At 46.1% G+C, this 19,585-nt stretch overlaps 1 protein-coding gene and 1 long non-coding RNA gene across 3 annotated transcripts in view; one reads left to right on the top strand and one right to left on the bottom strand.

Annotated features, from left to right (window-relative positions):
* The window catches only part of LOC131507708 (uncharacterized), an 84,121-nt gene extending 78,948 nt beyond the window's left edge, over window positions 1–5,173 (bottom strand). The window contains exon 1 of the long non-coding RNA XR_009259639.1: window positions 4,402–5,173. This is a non-coding gene — a long non-coding RNA (uncharacterized LOC131507708). The remainder of the gene's footprint in view (window positions 1–4,401) is intronic.
* NWD2 (NACHT and WD repeat domain containing 2) overlaps window positions 2,925–19,585 on the top strand; it is a 185,185-nt gene continuing 168,524 nt past the window's right edge. The window contains exon 1 of one of the 2 annotated variants that reach the window (XM_058722883.1): window positions 2,925–4,453. In XM_058722883.1, the coding sequence (XP_058578866.1) occupies window positions 4,303–4,453 (151 nt within the window). In that variant the 5' untranslated portion in view covers window positions 2,925–4,302. The remainder of the gene's footprint in view (window positions 4,454–19,585) is intronic. The other variant, XM_058722884.1, reaches the window with a different exon arrangement.

Raw genomic sequence — 19,585 nt, 5'->3', positions numbered from 1 at the left:
ATTCAAACCTTTATCACTCACATCCAAGGGCCACCATGAACATTACTGTAATATTAAATTTGACATTCTTATTCAAGTCTAGAAAACACAAAAACACATCATTGGCTTCATTGGCTAGATTTCCTGAGATAGTTAGAATAGGGTGTGATAATTTGGTCATTTTTATAACACCAGGGGCTCTATTTCCACTTCTGTCCATGTGGACAAATACAGAACACTGGTCCAGAAGAACCCAGGATATTTGACATGCAGAAAAGTGAGTGTACATATAGGTAAATACAGCTTGAGGGGTGGCCCTTCCTTCTGCTGGGTCAGAGTCAGCAGCAGGGGCTCTGGTTGTGTGCTTTATGATCACCAGCCCTGTCATCTCAGCAGGATGACCTGGCCAAGGGATAGAGCCATGCAGATGGGTGAAAAACCACTGCCAGGGCAGGGAAGGGGAGTAGGTGAGGTATATTTCCATAACATGGACCTTAGACGGGGGAACCTGCACATACATCGCCAAAGATGATGTGTGCACATCATAAAAGGTATTCAAGGGACAGCAGTGTCCAAAATGGGATATCAAGTGGGGATCTTAGAGGTGTTGGGCCCTGGCCCCAGATAACAGTGCGATTTAAAGAATCTATCACAGTGTCTAGCTTACAAGTGCTCAGTATATCAATATATTAGTTTAGGTTTCCTTCCTCCTGTTTTATAAAACTACCTTGTGAGAGGGGCATTATCATATATCAAGGGGAGTTGGAGTCCATGAGCACACCGTTCCTCCCAGCTCTATGAGTAGGAAGAACCTAGCAGTAATTGAACCTTTGAACAGTCCTGTTTTTATCAAGGGCTGCGACCATTGTTGCCTAAAGACCATGACTCTCGGTGGCCCTCCGTCCTGTTAACTGGGGTGTGTGGGAGGATGAAGAGGGGAATACCTGTCCTTGGTCACAAGCTAGGTTCCCAACCCATTTTTCCTGTACTTTTATCTTCCAATTTCTAGACGCTTTAAACTTTCCAGCCAGCTGCAAGGATGATATGGGTTTACCTGTGGTCTTATGAGGAAACAACAGGAATACAAGGCATTCTGCAATTACATTGGGAGAGTCTAGTCCAGTGTGATCTTGTAGACAGACCTTCTCTGCCACACGGAAGCAGAGGTGATAACCAGCCTTCCACACCTGTGAACACAGACCTGAACATCTATTTTCCAGGTTACTAAAGATGTCAGCCAGGGCCAGACCCAGGCAAAATTAGAATATAGAAGAGGTTTGTTGCAAAGAGTGCTAAGACTGGGGCCACAATACCTAGATCCCATAGTTATATGACCTTGGACAAGCCCCTTCTCTTTTTTGAACGTTGGTTTTCTCATGTGTAAAATGGAAGGAATAATAACATGTTCAATATTTGATAAAGAGGAGAAAATGTAAAGTGTTTCAAATGGATATAAAAACAAAACAGTCTCCCAGCTAGAAGTCAGGGCCTGCCTTCCACATTCAAACCAGCTCCTTCCCTTCCGTTTTCAGTTCTTTTCTCTTTTCTTTCTCTCTCCACTGGTATAGTCACAAGTGCCTTGGGGTGGGAAATAAATCTAGTTAATTCCTAACAGTGTTAGTGCCAAGGGTGACATTTCCCTTATGCCATTTCCACACTAATGAATGAATCTCTGGTTTTAGGAGATTAGATGTTAGCAAGAGACAGAAGACTTCGAAGACGATAGGAGAGAGATGTATGTGTGTATGTGTATGGAGGAGGGAGGTGGTTGATTGGGTGTCCTAAGGTAGACAGCTCCCTGATAACCCAAAGACAGCGCTGGCTCTACCTATGTGAAGCTGGCTGTGCAGGGAGCCCTTTAAAACACCGCCGCACAAAAAATGTGAAAGTCTCTCTCCTCTGCATCCTTGGTCTGCAGTGACACTGGCAGATGCTAAACTTTGGCCTGTCTAGAACAGTTAATTAGGTTATAGAGGCTGCCAAAAATCCCAAAGTCATCTTAAGAAAGTGCAACACTTTGAGATGTGAAGCAAAGGTCAGAAGACACAAACACTAATCTGATTTTTAAGAGAGAAACCACCAAATAAGTAGGGGGAAACGAAAGAAAGGAAGGCAGGTCCCTGACAATCCGGCAACTTCTTATCAGTTTCTTATAAACAGCATTGAGATTAGGCATAAAGTGGTCCTGGCTCTTTTCTCCAGTAATAAATACTGTATATTCATAAAGGCTGGTACTGTAACAGACACTGTATATTCATGACCTGTTCCAGAACTCTCAGTCCATACCTCCTGGGATATCAGGAAATCTTTCAGAGACCTCCTTCCTGCTGGAGAATGTTCCCACCTGGGAGTAATAAAGCTGGAGAGGGAAGGAGATAATTTGCTAAACGGAATCAGTTGAACAAATGCCTGGGTATGTTCAACGTTTCTTTACTGGTTGCATCAAATTATTACAGAGTACGAACGGTTGACTGCCCCCTGGTTCCCAGTAGTGGAGAGGCAGCCTTAAAAACCCAGAGACCCAATTCCTCCGAAAGGTTACCCCAGAAAGCATGTTTTGGGAACGGGGTGGGGTCAGAAAATAAACAGCAGTGCATAGGACTTCACTGCCACCAGCAGGACCTAGGAGAAGTGCAGGCCAGGAGGAGGCCAGGAGAAGCCCCAGGTGAGAAGATAAAATTTGCAGCTGAGCTGCCCGCACCCTGTGCCCAAGCACCCCCTTTCCAATCCCAAAGGTTTGGAAAAGCTGTTCTTCCTCTCTAAGAGCCAGGAGTTCCTGCCCCAAAGCTCACAGTGAGAGGTTTGGACGCCAAACTCCAATTAAGGCTCCAGACACACCTCCTCCCTTCCCCCACACCAAGTACAATCACACTTTTAATTCTACGAGGTCTTCTTCCTGTCCTGGAATTTGCAGTACTTGGCAAGGGCAGTGAGCGTGCACCGGAGACGGTGATTTTACGTTGGGGTCCCTCGGCATCTTACGTCACCCCGCCGTAGACCAGACCCCTAGAGCTACGACTCCCAACCCCAGGGTAGCAGAGTTCCGCGACAGCTCTGGCCCCGTCGGATCAGCGTCAGGCGAAGCCTGCAGGGACTTGGAAAAGCGGCCAAAAGCCAACTCTGATCTCTCGCACCCCGCCCCAATCCGTGGCCACCTGCACTTTGCGGGCTCTTGCGCCAAACAGCGCTCCCCGGAGCCCCCAAAGGCCTGCCGGGCCCAGGCGCGCACCGGGCGGCACGGGGCTCCTGGAGCCGCCCAGCTCGCGGAGTGGCCCGGGAATGCGCCAGGGCGGGGGCAGGAAGGACCCCTCTGGAGCCTTCCAGACCTCGGGAAGGCTTCCCGCGGAGACCCACTCTTGGAAAGGTTCCGCGACCACGCGGCGAGGAGCACGTGAGCGGCGCAGCTTCTCTATAAAAACCCCCCGGCTCTGCCGAGCGTGAGGCTAGCGGAGCGGCAAGACAGTCACCTGCGCCACCTGAGGCCGGGCGACGGTGACAGCCCCTCCAGGACGCTCAAAAGGGTGCCGAGTTTTGATGCTTTGGACCCTCGGGGGCCGGGCTCAGTGCGTGAGTCTAACTTTGAGGCCGGAATTGGCGGCACGTAGGCAAAGAGGCGCCGGCGCCGGTAGGCGTGCGTTCCCCAAAATGCTGAGGGCTTGTTTGACCTTTAGGAGAGTTGGAGGAGTCAGAGGGATCTCAGGCTAGTTTCTTTCATGTTCTCCACCAAGGAGACAGCCACGAGCGCTCGGGATCGTCCTCAGAGAAGCCCGGGAGGCCCACGGGCAGCCCGCGGCCCCCGCGCCCCCGCCCCTGCCGCCCATTAAGCCGCGGGTGAGTTCACCGCCCCGCGGAAGGACGTTCCCATAAAGTCGGACGCCTTTAGCAGATAAAGTTCGAGCAGCTCTCCTCCGCTCGGTCCCCGTCACCTCGGCGACCCCTCTTCCCGCGGCAGGCGCGGACGGGGAGATGGCCGCGGGCTGGGCGGCCGGCGCGGGCGCTTCCCGGCGCAAAGAGGCGCCGCGCGCGTAGCCGCCGCCGCCGCCACCGCCACGCTGACCTCCCGCCGGCTGCTGTGCTGAGCCCCCGGCGGCGGGCGAAGGCTGACGCCCAGAGGGCCGGGAGGCGGCGGCGTCAGCGGCCCGAGGGTCCGTATGGCCGCCCCGCGCCTGCCGGTGGTGTGCGCCGCGGAACTCGCCGGCGGCGCCTCGGGCTCGGGGCGGCTCTGAGCCGCGCCGCCTGCGGGGATCGACCTAGCTGCTCCGCGGAGCCGCGGGCAGGAACCGAGGACCAGGAGGCGGCGGCGACTATTCCTCCCAGAGGGCGATGTGGCCGGCCGGCGCGGGCACCAGGCTGCCCTGTCCCCGGGACTCTGCGCTCCGGCGGGCGGCTTTCTCCGGAAACCTCAACGCCCTGCCTTCTCACCTCGTGCCCGCCGGGCGAAGCGTGCGGGTCTTCATCAGCGCCAACCCTGAAGGTAAGTCCTTCGCCCGGATTTGCCCGTCAGTCCTTCCGTCCGTCCGCGCGCGCCGGGAGCCGGAGAGTTTCCGCAGCACAGCCGGGCGCGCCGTGCGTGCCCCAATCTCCCTTCCTCCAGCTGAAAGCGTGGATGGTCTGAGCGCGTGGGAATTTCATTTGAATCACTTTTATTCTCCCTTCGCTCATCCCCTCTGCCCGCTGGCTTCCCCTGGGACCCCCATTCTCGCGCCCCTCGCCCGGGTTACTAATTCAGATCGAGCTAAGAAACGTCCGAGGCATTAGACGCTTCTGGAAGCGCCAACCTGCTTCCACTACCACCTTTTCTTTTAGCGGTGTCTTCTCCGGGGTTGTCGCGAACGCAAATAGTAGTTCGTCTCGTTCCCGGCTCGGCTGCGGGGTCCTGAAGGAGGGCTTCCTCCCTTGCTACTGCTGTTCGCGCCGAGCGGGGTGAGCATATGGGGTTCCCTGAGACTAGCCTCTTGTGAGTGCGACGGTGCCCTTCGCTTTGGAGGGCAGAAGAATCCTCTGTGAATCGAAGGCCCGCGGCGATTGCAGAGGAAACGCGCTGTGGGGCCCCGGGATAGATGGGCGTTCATCCCGGCACTGGTTTCGTGGCGAGTGCTCAGGAGTTCATCTCCACAGCTGGACCCCGGGCTTGATTTCCCGGTTTGGAACCTGACCTACTCAGGCCTGTTTCTGCTCAAGGCTGGGCACCTGGTAGGCGCCAAACGCAAACTTGTTGATTTCTCGCATTCGCAAATCACAGCGGCTGAGCGCTGGATGGTTCATTTCTTTTTTTGCTCAACACTGCCTTTGAGTTTTAGGACCTGAATATTAACTTTCCTTACTAGTAAGTGAAGAAGTAGGAAGCATTTGACTTAAGCTGGATAAAACTGCAGGAATTGCTCTTTTCTAGAAAAAGTAAATGTGTGGCCATAAGATAAGTTTTGCAGGAGCCTTTTTTATGCACTCTAACAAGCTTTGAGTCTGACAAAAAGTAAGCGTTAACAATCACTAGATATAATCTTTTTAACCCAAGAGTCTGGTTGCTTTTGAAGAGCATTTTGCGAGAACCAACAAAAATAACTTTCTAAAGAAGTTGTAAAAAACAAAACAAAAATCTCAGGGAAACTTTACATTATGTCAGGGCATTGGGGAAAGACTCAAATAGGTAACTCACAGTTCTATAATAATAGAATGTATACTTTTTGAGACAGAGGCACAACTGTGCTAATAAAGTTTGCAGCTCATTTTCACAAAATTTAATAATTGAGGCATTTAGGAAATTACTGTCCACCCTTTTAAAACCTTTTAAAATCTCAGATATGTCTTCCAGGATTCTTACTTAAGTCTGAATAAAGGAAAACATGGAGATATGCAGCCTGTTTAAAGACTACTGGTAATCTGCAATTTAAGTATTCAAGGTTTTTTTTTTTTCTTTTAATGCTAAAACATTTTTTAAGTGGTTGGGAGAATTGTGTTAGAAAATGTTGTCTTAAAATTTTCACTTCTCCTAAGCTTGAAAGAAATTTCATGAGAAGTGTTTAAGTCTGCTGATGTAGAACCAGCAAAATTACTGTTTTTCTTTAAACATGTTCCTTCAAAAATACTGTGAAAATGTTAATATCAGTAGTTTGTTTTTCCTTTAAGTTTGTAATCTCTAAAATAAAAATCAATGATCATGAATGTGTGTTAAGTCAGGTTAATAATGAATTAATATTTAAGATTAATGTCATTTTTTTCATAAGCTTGTCCATATGATTCTTCAAATTTTCTAGTTTCTTAAAAGCTTTGCCATATGTTACTCTTAGGAAAGCAAACAGAAGGGAGGCTTTCGAGTCTCCTGCTTACTGTTTGAGCTAAGCTTGTACATTGATCTTGAAGGACCAGATATGTGACTTCTATGTGAGAAGTTGTAACAGTGTTAGCACCCAGATTTGATCAAATTGGAGAGTCAAGGGTATATTAAATAGAAGAGACAGAGACGGGTATTTTTGGGGGACCTGTGCGTGAAACCTTGCAATCTTGGTAAATGCTCTATCAGAGGCAGCACTCCACCACGAAATTTTTGTGGATGCAGTTCAGGAAGCAAATGGTTGTGTTTTGGTTCCATCCAATATTAGATTCTTGGCCAATACTCAAGAGTTTCTCCACTGTCCAATTAAGACAAAGAACATTATCTCATGCTTTTCTCTACAAGTGGAAATCAATTCATGCTCTAGATAAAAGCTGCTTTGTGTTGAACTCCTAGCAGTATGTTTAAGAATTCAGCTAGGGTCTCCCTTAGGTTATTGTGTTAATACGTATTGCTTTAAAAGGCTTGTATGGACTTTACTTATCAATAATAAAGGTAATACATAAAAATTACTTTCCCATGTGTTAGCTCATTCAGTATTTTAATTTTGATTTCCATCCCCAAATCCTGTCAGGATGATGGACCAGGGGCTGTTCTCCCTGTTTCACAGATAAGGAAACTAAGGTTGTGCCAGGTTAAGCTACTTGCCTGAACCTGTATAGCAAAATTACGTGGAGCTTTCAGGGGACTCAAAACATCTCTCTTGGTACTCTGTGGCCCAGCCTAGGTTTATGCCAGATTTCTGTGAAATCTCTTCCACCCACATGGACAAGACAATCAGCTGGATATATAGTGGATAAGTGTTATCCTTACTCTTGAATCCTGACAGCCAGCCAGAAGCTGACTAACAGAGAGGGAACATGGCTGCTCTGACCTACTTCACTTACACCAGAGGGGTAGCCTCAAGGGCATTCAAGGAAATTTCAGAATGTTCTGGACTCTAATGGACCTGTTTCGGTCCAAAAGTATATCTGCATACGACCAGTCCATGCCACATTAAGGACACTGGAGAAGAACCAGTGTGGGGGAGACAATAGCATTGTCCCAGATTCTCTTACATGAATAAGCCTTGGACTTCATCTAGTCCCACCTTCCACCCAAGGTAGAAATTCCATCTGTGGCTTCTGTATTAATCCTTGGGAGTCTTCTAGTTATTTAGCCATGTTTCTCTGCCAGAATGGCACATACACCTTCTTGGAACAGTGATTCTAAAACGTGTATAAAATCTTCCACTGTGATGAGACTGAATTGTCCATGAATATGTGGAGGAGAAGAGCCAGCATAATTCTCTCCCTGTATTGAAATTCATGGGAGCCTAATAAATAATCCTCTTTGCCTCAATTCCTGTTGTTTTTTTTTGTTTGTTTGTTTGTTTTTGTTTTTTTTGTTTTTTTGAGAGAGAGAAAGAGGGAGAGAGGGAGAGGAAGGGAGGGGAGAGGAGAGAATCCCAGGCACGTTCCATGCTGTCAGTGCAGAGCCTGATGTCAGGCTTGATTCCATGAGTTGAGAGATTGTGACCTGAGCTGAAACCAAGAGTCGAATACTTAACCAACTGAACCACCCAGGCACCCCTGCCTTAACTCTTAATCAGTTTAGAGCACAGTAATGTCTTACTTAGCTCAGGCTGCTGCAACAAAATACCATAGACTAAGTGGCTTCAACAACAGACCTTTTATTTCTCACAGTTCTGGGGGCTGGAAAGTCCAAGATCAGGGTGCTGGCAAGTGTGATTCCTGGTGCGGGACGTCCTTGTGATTTTCCAATGACCATCTTCTCACTGTGTCCTTACATGACAGAGAGCACAAGCCCTGGTCTTTCTTCTTTTTCTTTAATAAGGATGCTGATCCCATAATGGAGGCCCCACCCTAATAACTTCACCTAAATCTGATTACCTCCCAAAGGGTCTACCTCTAAATACCCTGACATTAGGGGTGCCCGAGTGGCTTAGTCAGTTAAGCATGCTTAACTCTTAATATCCACTCAGGTCATGATCTCACCATTCTAGAGATTGAGTCCCTATGTCAGGCTCTGTGCTGACAGCTCAGAACCTGCTTGGGATTCTCTCTCTCTCCTCTCTGTCTGCCCATCCCCTGTGCAGTGTCTGTCTCTCAAAATAAATAAAATACCATCACATTAGCTGTTAGGGCTTCAACATACGAATGGGGGAGGGGCAGAAATATTAAGGCCATAACGTTCTGTCCCTGCACCTCCCCAAATTCATGTCCTTGTTGCATACAAATGATATTCATTCCATACCAACAACTCCAAAAGTCTCGACCTACTCCAGCATCAGTTCTAAAGTCTACAGCCCAAAGTGTCGTCTAAATACAACCTAAATCAGATATGGGTGAAACTCCAGATATGATTTATCCAGAGGCAGGAATCCTTTCCTGCTGTGAGCATGTGAAACAAGAAAAGTTGTGTGCTTGCAAAATGGAATGGTGGGAGAGGCATAGGATTGACTCTGTCATTCTAAAAGGAAGAAATTGGAATGAAAAAAGGGATGAAGGGTCCCAAGTAAGTTCAAAAACTAGCAAGGCAAATACCATTAGGTCTTGAAGCGCTAGAATAATGGTCTTTGGTTTGATGCTCTGCTTTCCATACCCCCTGGGGGTGGCAGTGCTACATCTGTAACTCTGTGGAAGGGAGTTACCCACCAAGACTCCAGGAGGCGCTGCCCTCAAGGCTTTGGACGACGCCATCTGCCCTGTTGAAGTCCAGGTGATGCCTTCCCCTACCTTTGAACCAAGATGCAACCCTGATGATCTCCAAATCTCCTTTGAGGTCATTCTCCCTTTGTGTTGAAGAACCACAGCTGAATCGCCTTATGGCTCAGTCCTGCAGCATCTCAGTCCACCTATCTTCCTTGCAACCCCTGTCTTCCTCAGTTCCAGCTGAACCTTGCCTCTGCTGGGGTGGTCCGTGATTTATACCCGTATCAAAGGGTTGCTCAACCACACTCTTGGTTTTCAGAACAAAAACTTCCGGTTTGTCCTTTTGTGTGATACGGATAAGCTGAGACTTTTCCAGATCCTAAAGTTCTGGTTCCTTTTTGTTTTAACAATTCCTTTCTCGGTTCCTCCTTTTTTTTTTTTTTTTTCCTCCGCACGCAGGAGGAACCAAGCCACCCCTTCATCCAGTTTCCTGGCTTACCAGTGCTACCTTCCACAAAACACTAGAACACAGTTCAGCGACATCGTTGACCACTTTACAGCACTTGTCTCTGCTCTGTTGGGCAATAACATGTTCCTGGTTTCAGTCTTAGGTGTCGCCTGGATGGCCAGTTCAGCAGAATGGCCATATTCTGTTCACAATTTCTGGATTCTCTAAGAATCTTTCTCCACAGCTTTCCTCTTTTCTTTCTGAGCTTTCCCCAGAATTGCCAGTAACCGTCTCTTTGTGACAGTCGTGGCTTTTTCTAGCATGTACCTCCCAACTCTTCTAGTCTCTACCCATTACCTAGTTCCAAAGCTGTTTCCCCATGTTTTAGGTGTTTGTTACAGCAGCACCTGCCTCTTGGTAGCAAACTCTGTCTTCATTTCCTAGAGTTGCCATGACACTGGCCCCAAACTGGGTTTTAAAGTACAGGAACTTACAGTCTCATGATCCTGGAGGCCGGAAGTCCCAAATCAAGGTGTCAGCAGGACTGTGCTCCCACTGAAGGCTCTAGGCAAGGGTCCTTCCTTGACTCTTCCTAGCTTCAGGTGGCTCCTGGTGGTCCATGCTGTGTGGTCCATTGGCTTGCAGCTTTGTCCCTCCAGCCTCTGCCTCCATGGTCACCGGCAAGAAGGTCATGTCCTCGTGTGGTGGAGAGAGAACTATTGTGTCTCTTCCTCCTCTTATAAATAGGACAGTAATCCCATCATAGGGCACCTTCATGACCTCGTCTATACCTAATTACCTCCCAAAGGTCTCACCCCACAATACCATCACTTTTGGGCTTGGGGCTTCAACATATGAATTTGGGGGGACACAACCATTTAGTCCGTAACTGGTAATGTCTAAAGCAAATAGAAGGTCAAGATATTGCTTTTATTACTGGTAAAAACTGATGTGGGCCCATGCTCCTTTATCATCTTTTGGGCCAGATACGATTTTGGAATTTCATATTTTTTAGGTTTAGGAAGAAAATGGTACATATGCTATTTATTATGTAGGGTCTGGGTCATATCCCGTAAGCAAGTATGAATGTGTGTATAAGGAAACATGCCTTCACTCTAAGCTGTACTTTCTGCAGTGCTGGAAGGTTTTCATCTGCCTTGTCCTGTGTGGTAGTACTAGTTAAATATAGCTGTTATTGAGCTTTTGAAATGTGGCTGGTAGGACTGAGAATCTATTGTAACTTAGTTTAAATTTAAATAGGCACATGGGGCTGTTGGCTACGACATGCAACATGCAACACAATGCTCTAAGGGGAAAAAATGAGGATTTAAGTAGTTTCATGTCTGTTAGGGTCACATTTTGCCACTGGTGACTCAGGTCACTTAAGGTTTTCCTGCCAGATGAATCGGGGAAAAATTTTTTGTTTTCATTACTTTGTGGATTCTGGAAGTGCAGGTAAGGACTGTGGACCTTTTGGGGGAAATATGGCTTTGGACTCGAGCCAAGTAGGGTTTTCCAGTGCTGAACCTCAGAACTGCATAAACTTATCCTCCCAGGCAGTGTCAGCAATGGACCAGGGCATAAACCTGCCCCTTCCCCCCGCTGGTGGACAGAGTTGGCCCTTTGAAAATTTAAGACATGGAAGAACAGAGAAGAATGACAGGTTCACTTACAAGAGAGAACAAAGGGGACAGACTGTTTGTGCTCAGATTTTCCTTCCAAATGCATCCATCTGATTAAGACACTTCTGCCCTGAATAGTAAGTAATGGCCCTGTCCAGGGCTACTCTGCTAGTGGATCTCCCTATGTGTGTTGGGAGACATCAGGATTGGAGAAAAAGCTTCTCCAACACCTATTTTTGTCCCTTTTCACACCCGCTCCGATTTATCCACTGGTCGACTTTGAGAGTTGTGCACGTTTGTCCATAGTATTCGTGATCAGCTGCTTTGTCCATTTCCACGTGGACTTTGTATGTCTTTGCATGTTCCCGTGCTCTCTCTTCCATGTCTTTGAGGTCTTAGTAGAAACGTTTGTTCTCCGTTCTGGCAGAAGCCACAGTAAAGAGAGAAATATTTTCCCTACAGTTGTTGCAACCAGTGTTTATTTGACTTTTACTTTATCTTGTGCTCCCAGGCAAGAGGCAGAAAGATGTACATCAAGAAATTCAAATGAAAGCTACGAATATTCTTCACTGTGGTTCTTCTTACCTTCCCTGAAATGTCAATTATTTCTGAGGCTCCCTGGTTTTTCTTTTTTCTTTTTAATGTTTATTTTTTATTTTTGAGAGAGAGGGAGAGAGAGAGAGAGGGGGGGGGGAGGGGCAGAGAGAAAGGGAGACACAGAATCTGAAGCAGGCTCCAGGCTCTGAGCTGTCAGCACAGATCCCAACATGGGACTTGAACTCATGAACCATGAGACCATGACCTGAGCCAGTCAGACGCTTAACCAACTGGGCCACCCAAGCGCCCCATCTAAGGCTTCCTGTTTTTTCATTGTTTTTGCGAGTAATCAGAAAAAAATAAAGTTAAGGGGCGCCTGGGTGGCTCAGTTGGTTAAGCGGCCAACTTCGGCTCAGGTCATGATCTTGTGGTCCGTGAGTTCAAGCCCCGCATCAGGCTCTGTGCTTACAGCTCAAAGCCTGGAGCCTTCTTCAGATTCTGCATCTCCCTCTCTCTCTGCCCCTCCCCGATTTGTGCTCTGTCTCTCTCTGCCTTTCAAAAATGAATACATGCTAAAAAAAAAAAAAAAAAAAAGGAAGAAAAAGAAAAAATAAAGTTATCACAGCAAAAAAAACCTGTGTGTGTGTGCGCGCACGTATACACACAGCTATTTGAACCACAAAGTTAATAGTCTTAAAGGAGAACATACTGAACTGCTACTTTATGGTAAATGCACATAGAGCATTTATACCGCATTCTCAGCTTCTAGTGGTTGTATCTTCATGTCCTGGAGCAAGTATCATTCAGGCAGGGGAAGATGTTAGATGCAGGTACAAGACCAGAGAGCCGGACTGCCCGGGCTTGCCTCCACGGTCCACCTTTTAATGCTGTGATTCTTAAGCACGTTGCTTAACTACTTTGTTCTCAGTTTCCTAATCTGTAGAAAGAGGACAGTAATAGTGCCTGCCTTGCAGGGTTACTGAATAAATAAAGAACTTACAACAGGGCTGGGCCCATAGTAAACATGAAATAAATGTTTGCCATGGTCACCCTTATTCTCTTTATCACTATTAGTTTCCACTGTGATCCAGATCCTGTGCAGGCCTGGGTATGGAAGGATAAACCCTCCCCTCCTTATAGAAATGGAGTCTATGGAAGCATATCAGTTAGAATTCCACAGGAAAACAAGAAGCACTCCAGATACTTCAGGGAACTCAGCAGTCCCAAAAGTCATTGTTAAGAGTCTGAGGAGTGAAAGGGATACTGCTAGGCAGTTTCCAAAAGCCGTCACCTAGAGGGTAGGAAACCGTAGAAGCCACTGCCAGTTGTCCTAGCTGCGAGTCGTGTAGCTGGCCGGTTTATACAAACACGCCCGTCTGCTGAAGCCTCGTATCAGCCGCCACAACTCAAGGCAGAAGAACTTATCCTGTTCCCGTGTCCTCCATATCTCATGCAGGTGCACCCCGCCCCCCCCCCCCCCCCCCCCGCCCCGCTCCCTGGCAGAGTCAGAATTGCACTTGGACCCTTGCAGTGAGTAAGTCTAGGCACTTCCAGGCTTCCAGCACAAGAGAGAGAATGAAAGGAAGCGGTGATGGACACTCACCACCAACACGCAGGGTCTAGTCCAGGGGGGAAGCAGGCGCATCGACTTATTCAACCAGGAGACATTCATGGAACACTTACTCCACATGGGGGGCTGTTCTGGTGCCTAGAATACAGCAGTAACAAAACAGGCAGGTCTCTGTTCTCATGCAGTTTATGTAAATAATATATGCGATGAGCACCGTGCTAAAGATATGAGCAGAGCAGTAGAGAGACGCTGAGGAGGAGTAAGCCAGCCTAGAGCTCAGAATGAGGGTTGGGAGGGCTCCCCAGAGGAGCCAACAGAGCCAGGGTGTAAACACTATCCTACATGGTAATCAAATACGAGGCAAAGCGATGATGAGCTCTCTGGAGGGAATAGAAAGAGATTATTATTCAATGTAGAGCTTTTATCCCTTTGAACAAGAGAATGGAGCTGATGTCTTGAGGTGATAACTATGGTTTGTCCCTTAAAGGTGGCCCATTTAGAAAGCCACTTAAGAGAGTGCTACTTAGAGTATATAGGGCCGGCTACAAAGACATTGTGACTTTATGGTTTAGTCAATCATCTACAGCTCTTTTAAGATTCTTGTCACGCCGTAGCAACGACACCACTTACTGTTTTAAAGGGTGTGTGTATATATGCGTTTTATTTTTTTCAGTTGTCTGCTGCCGTGTATCATGATGCCCACGCTGAAATTTAGTGACTTAAAACAATGATTTATGGTTTCCCACAGTTCTGTGCCTGCTGGGGAATCCAGGTAGGGCTTGGACTGAAGAAGACCGGTAGGTACCTTCTGCCGAGCGTTGGCTGGAGTCACTCACTTGACTGCACTCAGCTAAGCCTGGGCAGAACTGGGCTGTGGAAGGTCCAGGAAGGCCTCACTCCTGTGCCTGGCTCCTCAGTGCTCCTCCACGAGGGCTTGCTCTCCAGCTTTTCTCCTCACTCGGAGGTCTAGCCCAGGATTCATTGTAGGGGATTGGCTACCCGAGAGAAGGGAAATGGCAGCCACCAGGCCTCTTAAGGCCCTGGAAGTCCCAGGATGTCATTTTCACTGTGTTCTGTCCATTGCAAGTCCTAGGCTAGCCTAAATTCAGAGGGAGAGGGAATAGACCCTCTCTCTCAGATGAGCAGAGGTAGATGCACGTGGGGGGGGGGGGGGGGGGGGGAGAGGGGTAGGAGTTATTGGTGGCCAACTTCAAAAGCTACCAAAACCCCAGTTGTATTGTGAAGTTTCTTTGGCCTGTTGCTGTCCTAATTAGGTTAAGTGAGTAAATGCTTGCAAAGTGAGTAAACTGGTGGCCTGGGACGTAGCACGTGCCCGACAGGTGTTAACAGTTGTGCTGATCAGTGAGTTGTTGAGCACTGACGGGGACTCCGTGCACAGTGCCCTTGTAGAACCTTCCAAATTCTAAACTGAGAAAAACCGGAGCCTGCAAATAGATGAAAATACCACCATTGTTACTGAAAAGGTAATAACGGAGAATGCTCTTGTGCTTCTTGATACTAAAGTCCAGAATTAGACATTCTTCTACCCACACACTGGCACCGGAGGGTCTGCCCCACAAAACACTGAGCCTGGAGAAGAGAGCATGACCTCTGTGTGGACAGGTCAATTCCTGGGGGAAGGAGTGAGCGGGTGGACTGAGCTTGCCTGGTTTATTTTTTCCCACATTTTCAGTCAAATGAGTCACCCCTTAAACCTTCCCACCCCTGTTACAGGAAACAAGGAAGGAGGTAAAAGGAACCCAGGAGTCCCATGCTCCAGAAGAAGCCTCCAGTTGGGGGAAGAAGGGCTTCTCCCCTAACCCAGATACTTACCTCTTTCAGTTTTAACATTTGTACACAGGATCACTTATATCGGATGTCTGGTTTGAAATAGCCCAAATTCTATCCCGGCCGGTATCTAACACATGATGCTAAGCTATAAGGTATGACATGCTTTGTATGTAATAGCAGTAACTATATCAGCTGTCTGTATCAGATACTTTCATAAGGTAAGTGCTTCAAGTGGTCCAGGTGGCCTTGGGGTAAGTCACTTCATCTCTCTAGAAACCACTATATTTTGGGGTAGATTGATAGGCAGCAATAGACAACCAAAAAAACAAAACAAAACAAAACAAAAAACGACCTCACAAACACCTTTTAAAATGGCAAATGATACAGTTCCTGTAGTGTGACAGGAATTCATCTACAGGGTAATTGGGTTTGATAAAGGCTTAGAGTTCTTTGGAACTCAAAAAAATTCTTACAAGTTTTGCCCTTATTGGTCATGTGATTTAAATCAATGTAAAACCCCTAGGAGGTGGTTCAAAAGTATACATATATGCTGAGTTATGGACAATCAAAAAGAAAGTCTGGTGCTACTAACTTAAAGACCGATTCCTTCCTGTAGCTGTTTCAAAGCTTTGTCTTTCATATTTTTTACTGAAATCAAACAGGATTGCTTCTGCAAATTAAAGTAAGTAGGCTAATGTATAATTAGGGAAAGGATACGTGATAGAAAGTTAATAAAGAGATTGAATGGCATCCAAACCTGTAGTTTCTAAGAGAATAATACCCACTTCTAATGAAATGCTTCCTTGAAATCTCATTTTCAATCCAAAATATTTGCTAGGCTTTGACATGAGTACAATCAAAACAAAGAGCAAAGCCCAGATGTCAGGTGTCTTATTCCAAGAGTGATTACAGAATCTAACTCAGAAATGAAACCACAAAATTAAAAAGCTATCTTTCATAAAGTTTAATCTGATCCATTATGGATAGTGTCAGATTCTTGCCACTGAATAGATTTCCTTCAGAGTTTATTCTAAGTGTCACCTGCAGTGTTTATTAGATACCCATTGTGTACAGCCAAACTCCTAACTGGTTGGTGTGGAGAGTTACAGAGGAAGTAAGAGATACATACTGTCTTCATTCTTGAGACTCCAGCAGCTAGGAGGCAATACAGGCATAACTACCAAAAGTATACTGTGCTTAGGGCGCCCTGATGGCTCAGTAGGTTAAGTGTCCGACTCGACTCTTGGTTTCAGCTCAGGTCATGATCTCATGGTTCATGGGTTCAAGCTACTTGTCGGGCTCTGTGCTGATGGCATGGAGCCTGCTTGGCATTCTCTCTCTCTCTCTCTCTCTCTCTGTCTCTGTCTCTGTCTCTGTCTCTCTGTTCCTCCCCCTTACACACACACACTCTCTCTCTCTCCCCCCCCCCCCAAATAAACAAACAAAACACCATGCTTGTGAGGTATTTCACACAAAGGGCACTTGGAAAAATTGAGATCAACCCGTGGTGTCTGATATCCCAGTCAGGCATGAGCTCATCAAATTTAGTCAAAAGGGAAAGACCAGGATGTGTCAAATCTAAGTAATGGACCTCTCTGCTGTAGAGGAGTGGCCAGTGGGGAACTGGGTCAGTTGTAGGTGATGAGAGTAAGTTTAGATCCAAGAGAAAGGCACTGTTTTTGAAAAGAAAGCATTTGTTACCAAAGAGGCGTAGTGAGCACATATATGTTGAAATTTGTTTCATTTCCTTGAGTGTCAGAATAACTTCAGAGTTTACTCGGATAATAATTGGAGGGGTTTGGGCACAAGATAGGGACTCTGGGGAAGACAGAGGGGATAGTAAGAAGCATCTGGCAAAATCAAGGCAGGATCCCAGCCCCTCATCTTTAGGTGGGACCCAGGTCCTGAGAAAGGTGCCGGCTGCTGTCAGGACTGAAATCCAAGGCCAGGGCCACAGCTGCTGTCTGAGTGATCTGACCCTGAGTCTCAGGAGAGTTGGGAAAACAGGAACTAGGAAAGTAATAGGAAACATTTCCTGGCTGAGAATAGCCAGCACTGCAGGTGGCAGGAAGTGTGGTTCTGGATATTTCACAGAGTACGTGCTGGGGCTGGGCAGCAGGAAGCCTTATTCAATACAAACAAGGAATTCAGAGCACTGAGAGATTAGAAAGACTTGATTGGCCTAGTTGAAGATGACGAAGCATTACAGAGACACGGAATAGTATATACCCTGGAAGGCAAGCTATTCTCATTGCTGTAATCATTAGTGGTTGACTGAAATGTTTTGCAGCCACAAATGCGTTGGGGCCACATCCCATGCTCAGGGATTGATTAGTAATGTCTCCTGTGGGTAAGAAATGGGGTGTATCCTTCTTTGTGCAGTGAATTTGCAACTGTGAACCCTGAGTGGGGAAGGGGTGAGCAACAAACAGAAGGGTTTCGTTTTGGTTCATTTGGCCAAAGCAAGGAGAACAAGCCAGAGTGAAATAGGAAAAAAAATGCCCAAGAAATAACAGGTGAGAAACGTTCTTGCCCAAGTGACAGAACTGGTAGAATCACCACTTTTTAAAGGAGGAAAAATGTGTTAGCTGTAAAAGAGACTGAAAACCTACTTGCATGTGGTAGGACCTGCATGCTCGTTAGTTGCTAAGCAAAGGGTGTAGCTTCAAGCAGAAGACCGTGCTCGGTTGACAGTGTTCTAGAAAATTCTGTAATTAAAATAGAATTCAGAAACTACTGAGGTCAGTGATTAAAAAGCAACAGAGTTAATCAAAGATATTACATATTAAAGGAAAAAAGAAAATCTGAGAACACTAAAAAGAAGATGTGAAAATTAAAGTTCCCTTTTAAGCCTAGGGTCCCTATTCAGAAGCCTGAATAATCTACATAGAGAGAATATGTAAAAAAAAAAAAAAAAAAAAAAAAAAGGGGGAAAAGACCCAGACCTTCCCACCTTGGAGGAGTTGCCTTTGGGGGCATTCATCTGCAAAGTCATGCAGGATGAAAGCATTCATAAAAGAGGAGTCTCACAATTTAACAAAATCACCATTGAACCTGAAGTCTTAGAAGGTGTGGGAGTTTTGTTACACGGCCCCCAATTTTTTTTTTGGCATGCATCCCACTGAGAGGTGGAATCTATGACTTTTCTCCTTGAATCTGGGCTCTCCCAACTGGTTTTGACCAATAGAATATGGAACAAATGGCACCGCACCAGTTTCTGGGCCCAGGCTTCTGGAAATCGGCCACCTTGCGGTCAAGGAAAATGCGCCCCCTTGAAAGTGCATCTCCGCCCACAGGCACTGAGCTTTCCCAGTTCAGCTGAAGCCATGTGAGGCAAACGGCAGCCTTCCTTGCTGAACCCTGCCGAAATTGCAGACGTAAGGGGAAGATGAATGTTGTCTTAAGCCAGTGATTTTGATATGTTTTGCAGCAATAGAGAAATTAGTAAAATAAAATAAATGCATTATAGTACGTACTGGGTAAGATGGAAGAACTTGGAGGTTACAGTTGGTTTTGAATCCCAAGATTTGTTGTAAATTTGTGTATTTAGTTTCCTCAGACTTCATTCTCCCTTCTGAAGGTTGGTCACAATAATAACTACCTGGCAAGATCATTGTGGGAAAGAAGTGAAATACGCAAGCACCTAACACAATGCCTGAAAGATATCAAGGACTCAAAAGTTCTAGATCCGAATTTGCTAAAAGCCCTAGGAGATTAGAGAAAAGAACGAGGGATAAAGGTTTCAAAGGAATGACAGTTGCTTGAGTAACTTACTTTTTTGTAAATTGCAGCATGAAATGGTCCCTTTTCCCAGATTATGCCACCCATGTAATCACGTATGCTTTTAGCTAGAGGCAACTACATAAAAACACCGTTTTTAAATGATGGTTTTAACACATAAATATGAATTCAGCCCAAATTATAAGGTATTAAGTTACTAAGTTCCATCTCTAAATAATAGAGCAGATCTACTTAAAACCTGCTTTTAAAAATTAGCCCCAACTCTCTTTTTAAAGCCATGGATAACAAGCAGATTTCAATAAAATGACATTCAGAAAGAATAAAAAGATAGCACTTCCACCTTTTAATGTAGGGTGTGCTATAATCTTAAACTAAAAACCATAATTTCTTTCACACATAAAGAATCCCTTTAATGTTGCTTTAATCTACATAAAGTCTTGTCTTTTTTCTAACCTCTGTTAATCTTTTAGACCTTGATGCACGGTTTGCTACAATGTTCAAAGCGTATTTGGTGCCCACATTCATGTGAGAAGGACCACTCTTCACAAAAAGGAACATCCCTCTTTAGGGAGGATTTCAATACAGACCTAACATATGTTTGAAAACTATTTCATTCTGTGTGGCCATTATGGTAGAATGACCCCATGGTTACGTCAGTTGATAATTCTTAAAAAAAAATTTTTTTTAATGTTTATTTTTTTATTTTTGAGAGAGAGAGAAAGTGAGAGTGAGAGTGGTGGGAGGGGCAGAGACAGAGGGAGACACAGAATCCAAAGCAGGCTCCAGGCTCTGAGCTGTCAGCACAGAGCCATACATGGGGCTCAGACCCATGAACCATGAGATCATGACCCGAGCCAAAGTCAGACACTTAAATCACTGAGCCACCCAGGGGCCCCACATCAGCTGATAATT

This window comes from Neofelis nebulosa, chromosome 3, assembly GCF_028018385.1.
Source record: "Neofelis nebulosa isolate mNeoNeb1 chromosome 3, mNeoNeb1.pri, whole genome shotgun sequence".
Lineage (NCBI taxonomy): Eukaryota > Metazoa > Chordata > Mammalia > Carnivora > Felidae > Neofelis > Neofelis nebulosa.
This window is presented reverse-complemented; position numbering and strand designations above follow the sequence as displayed.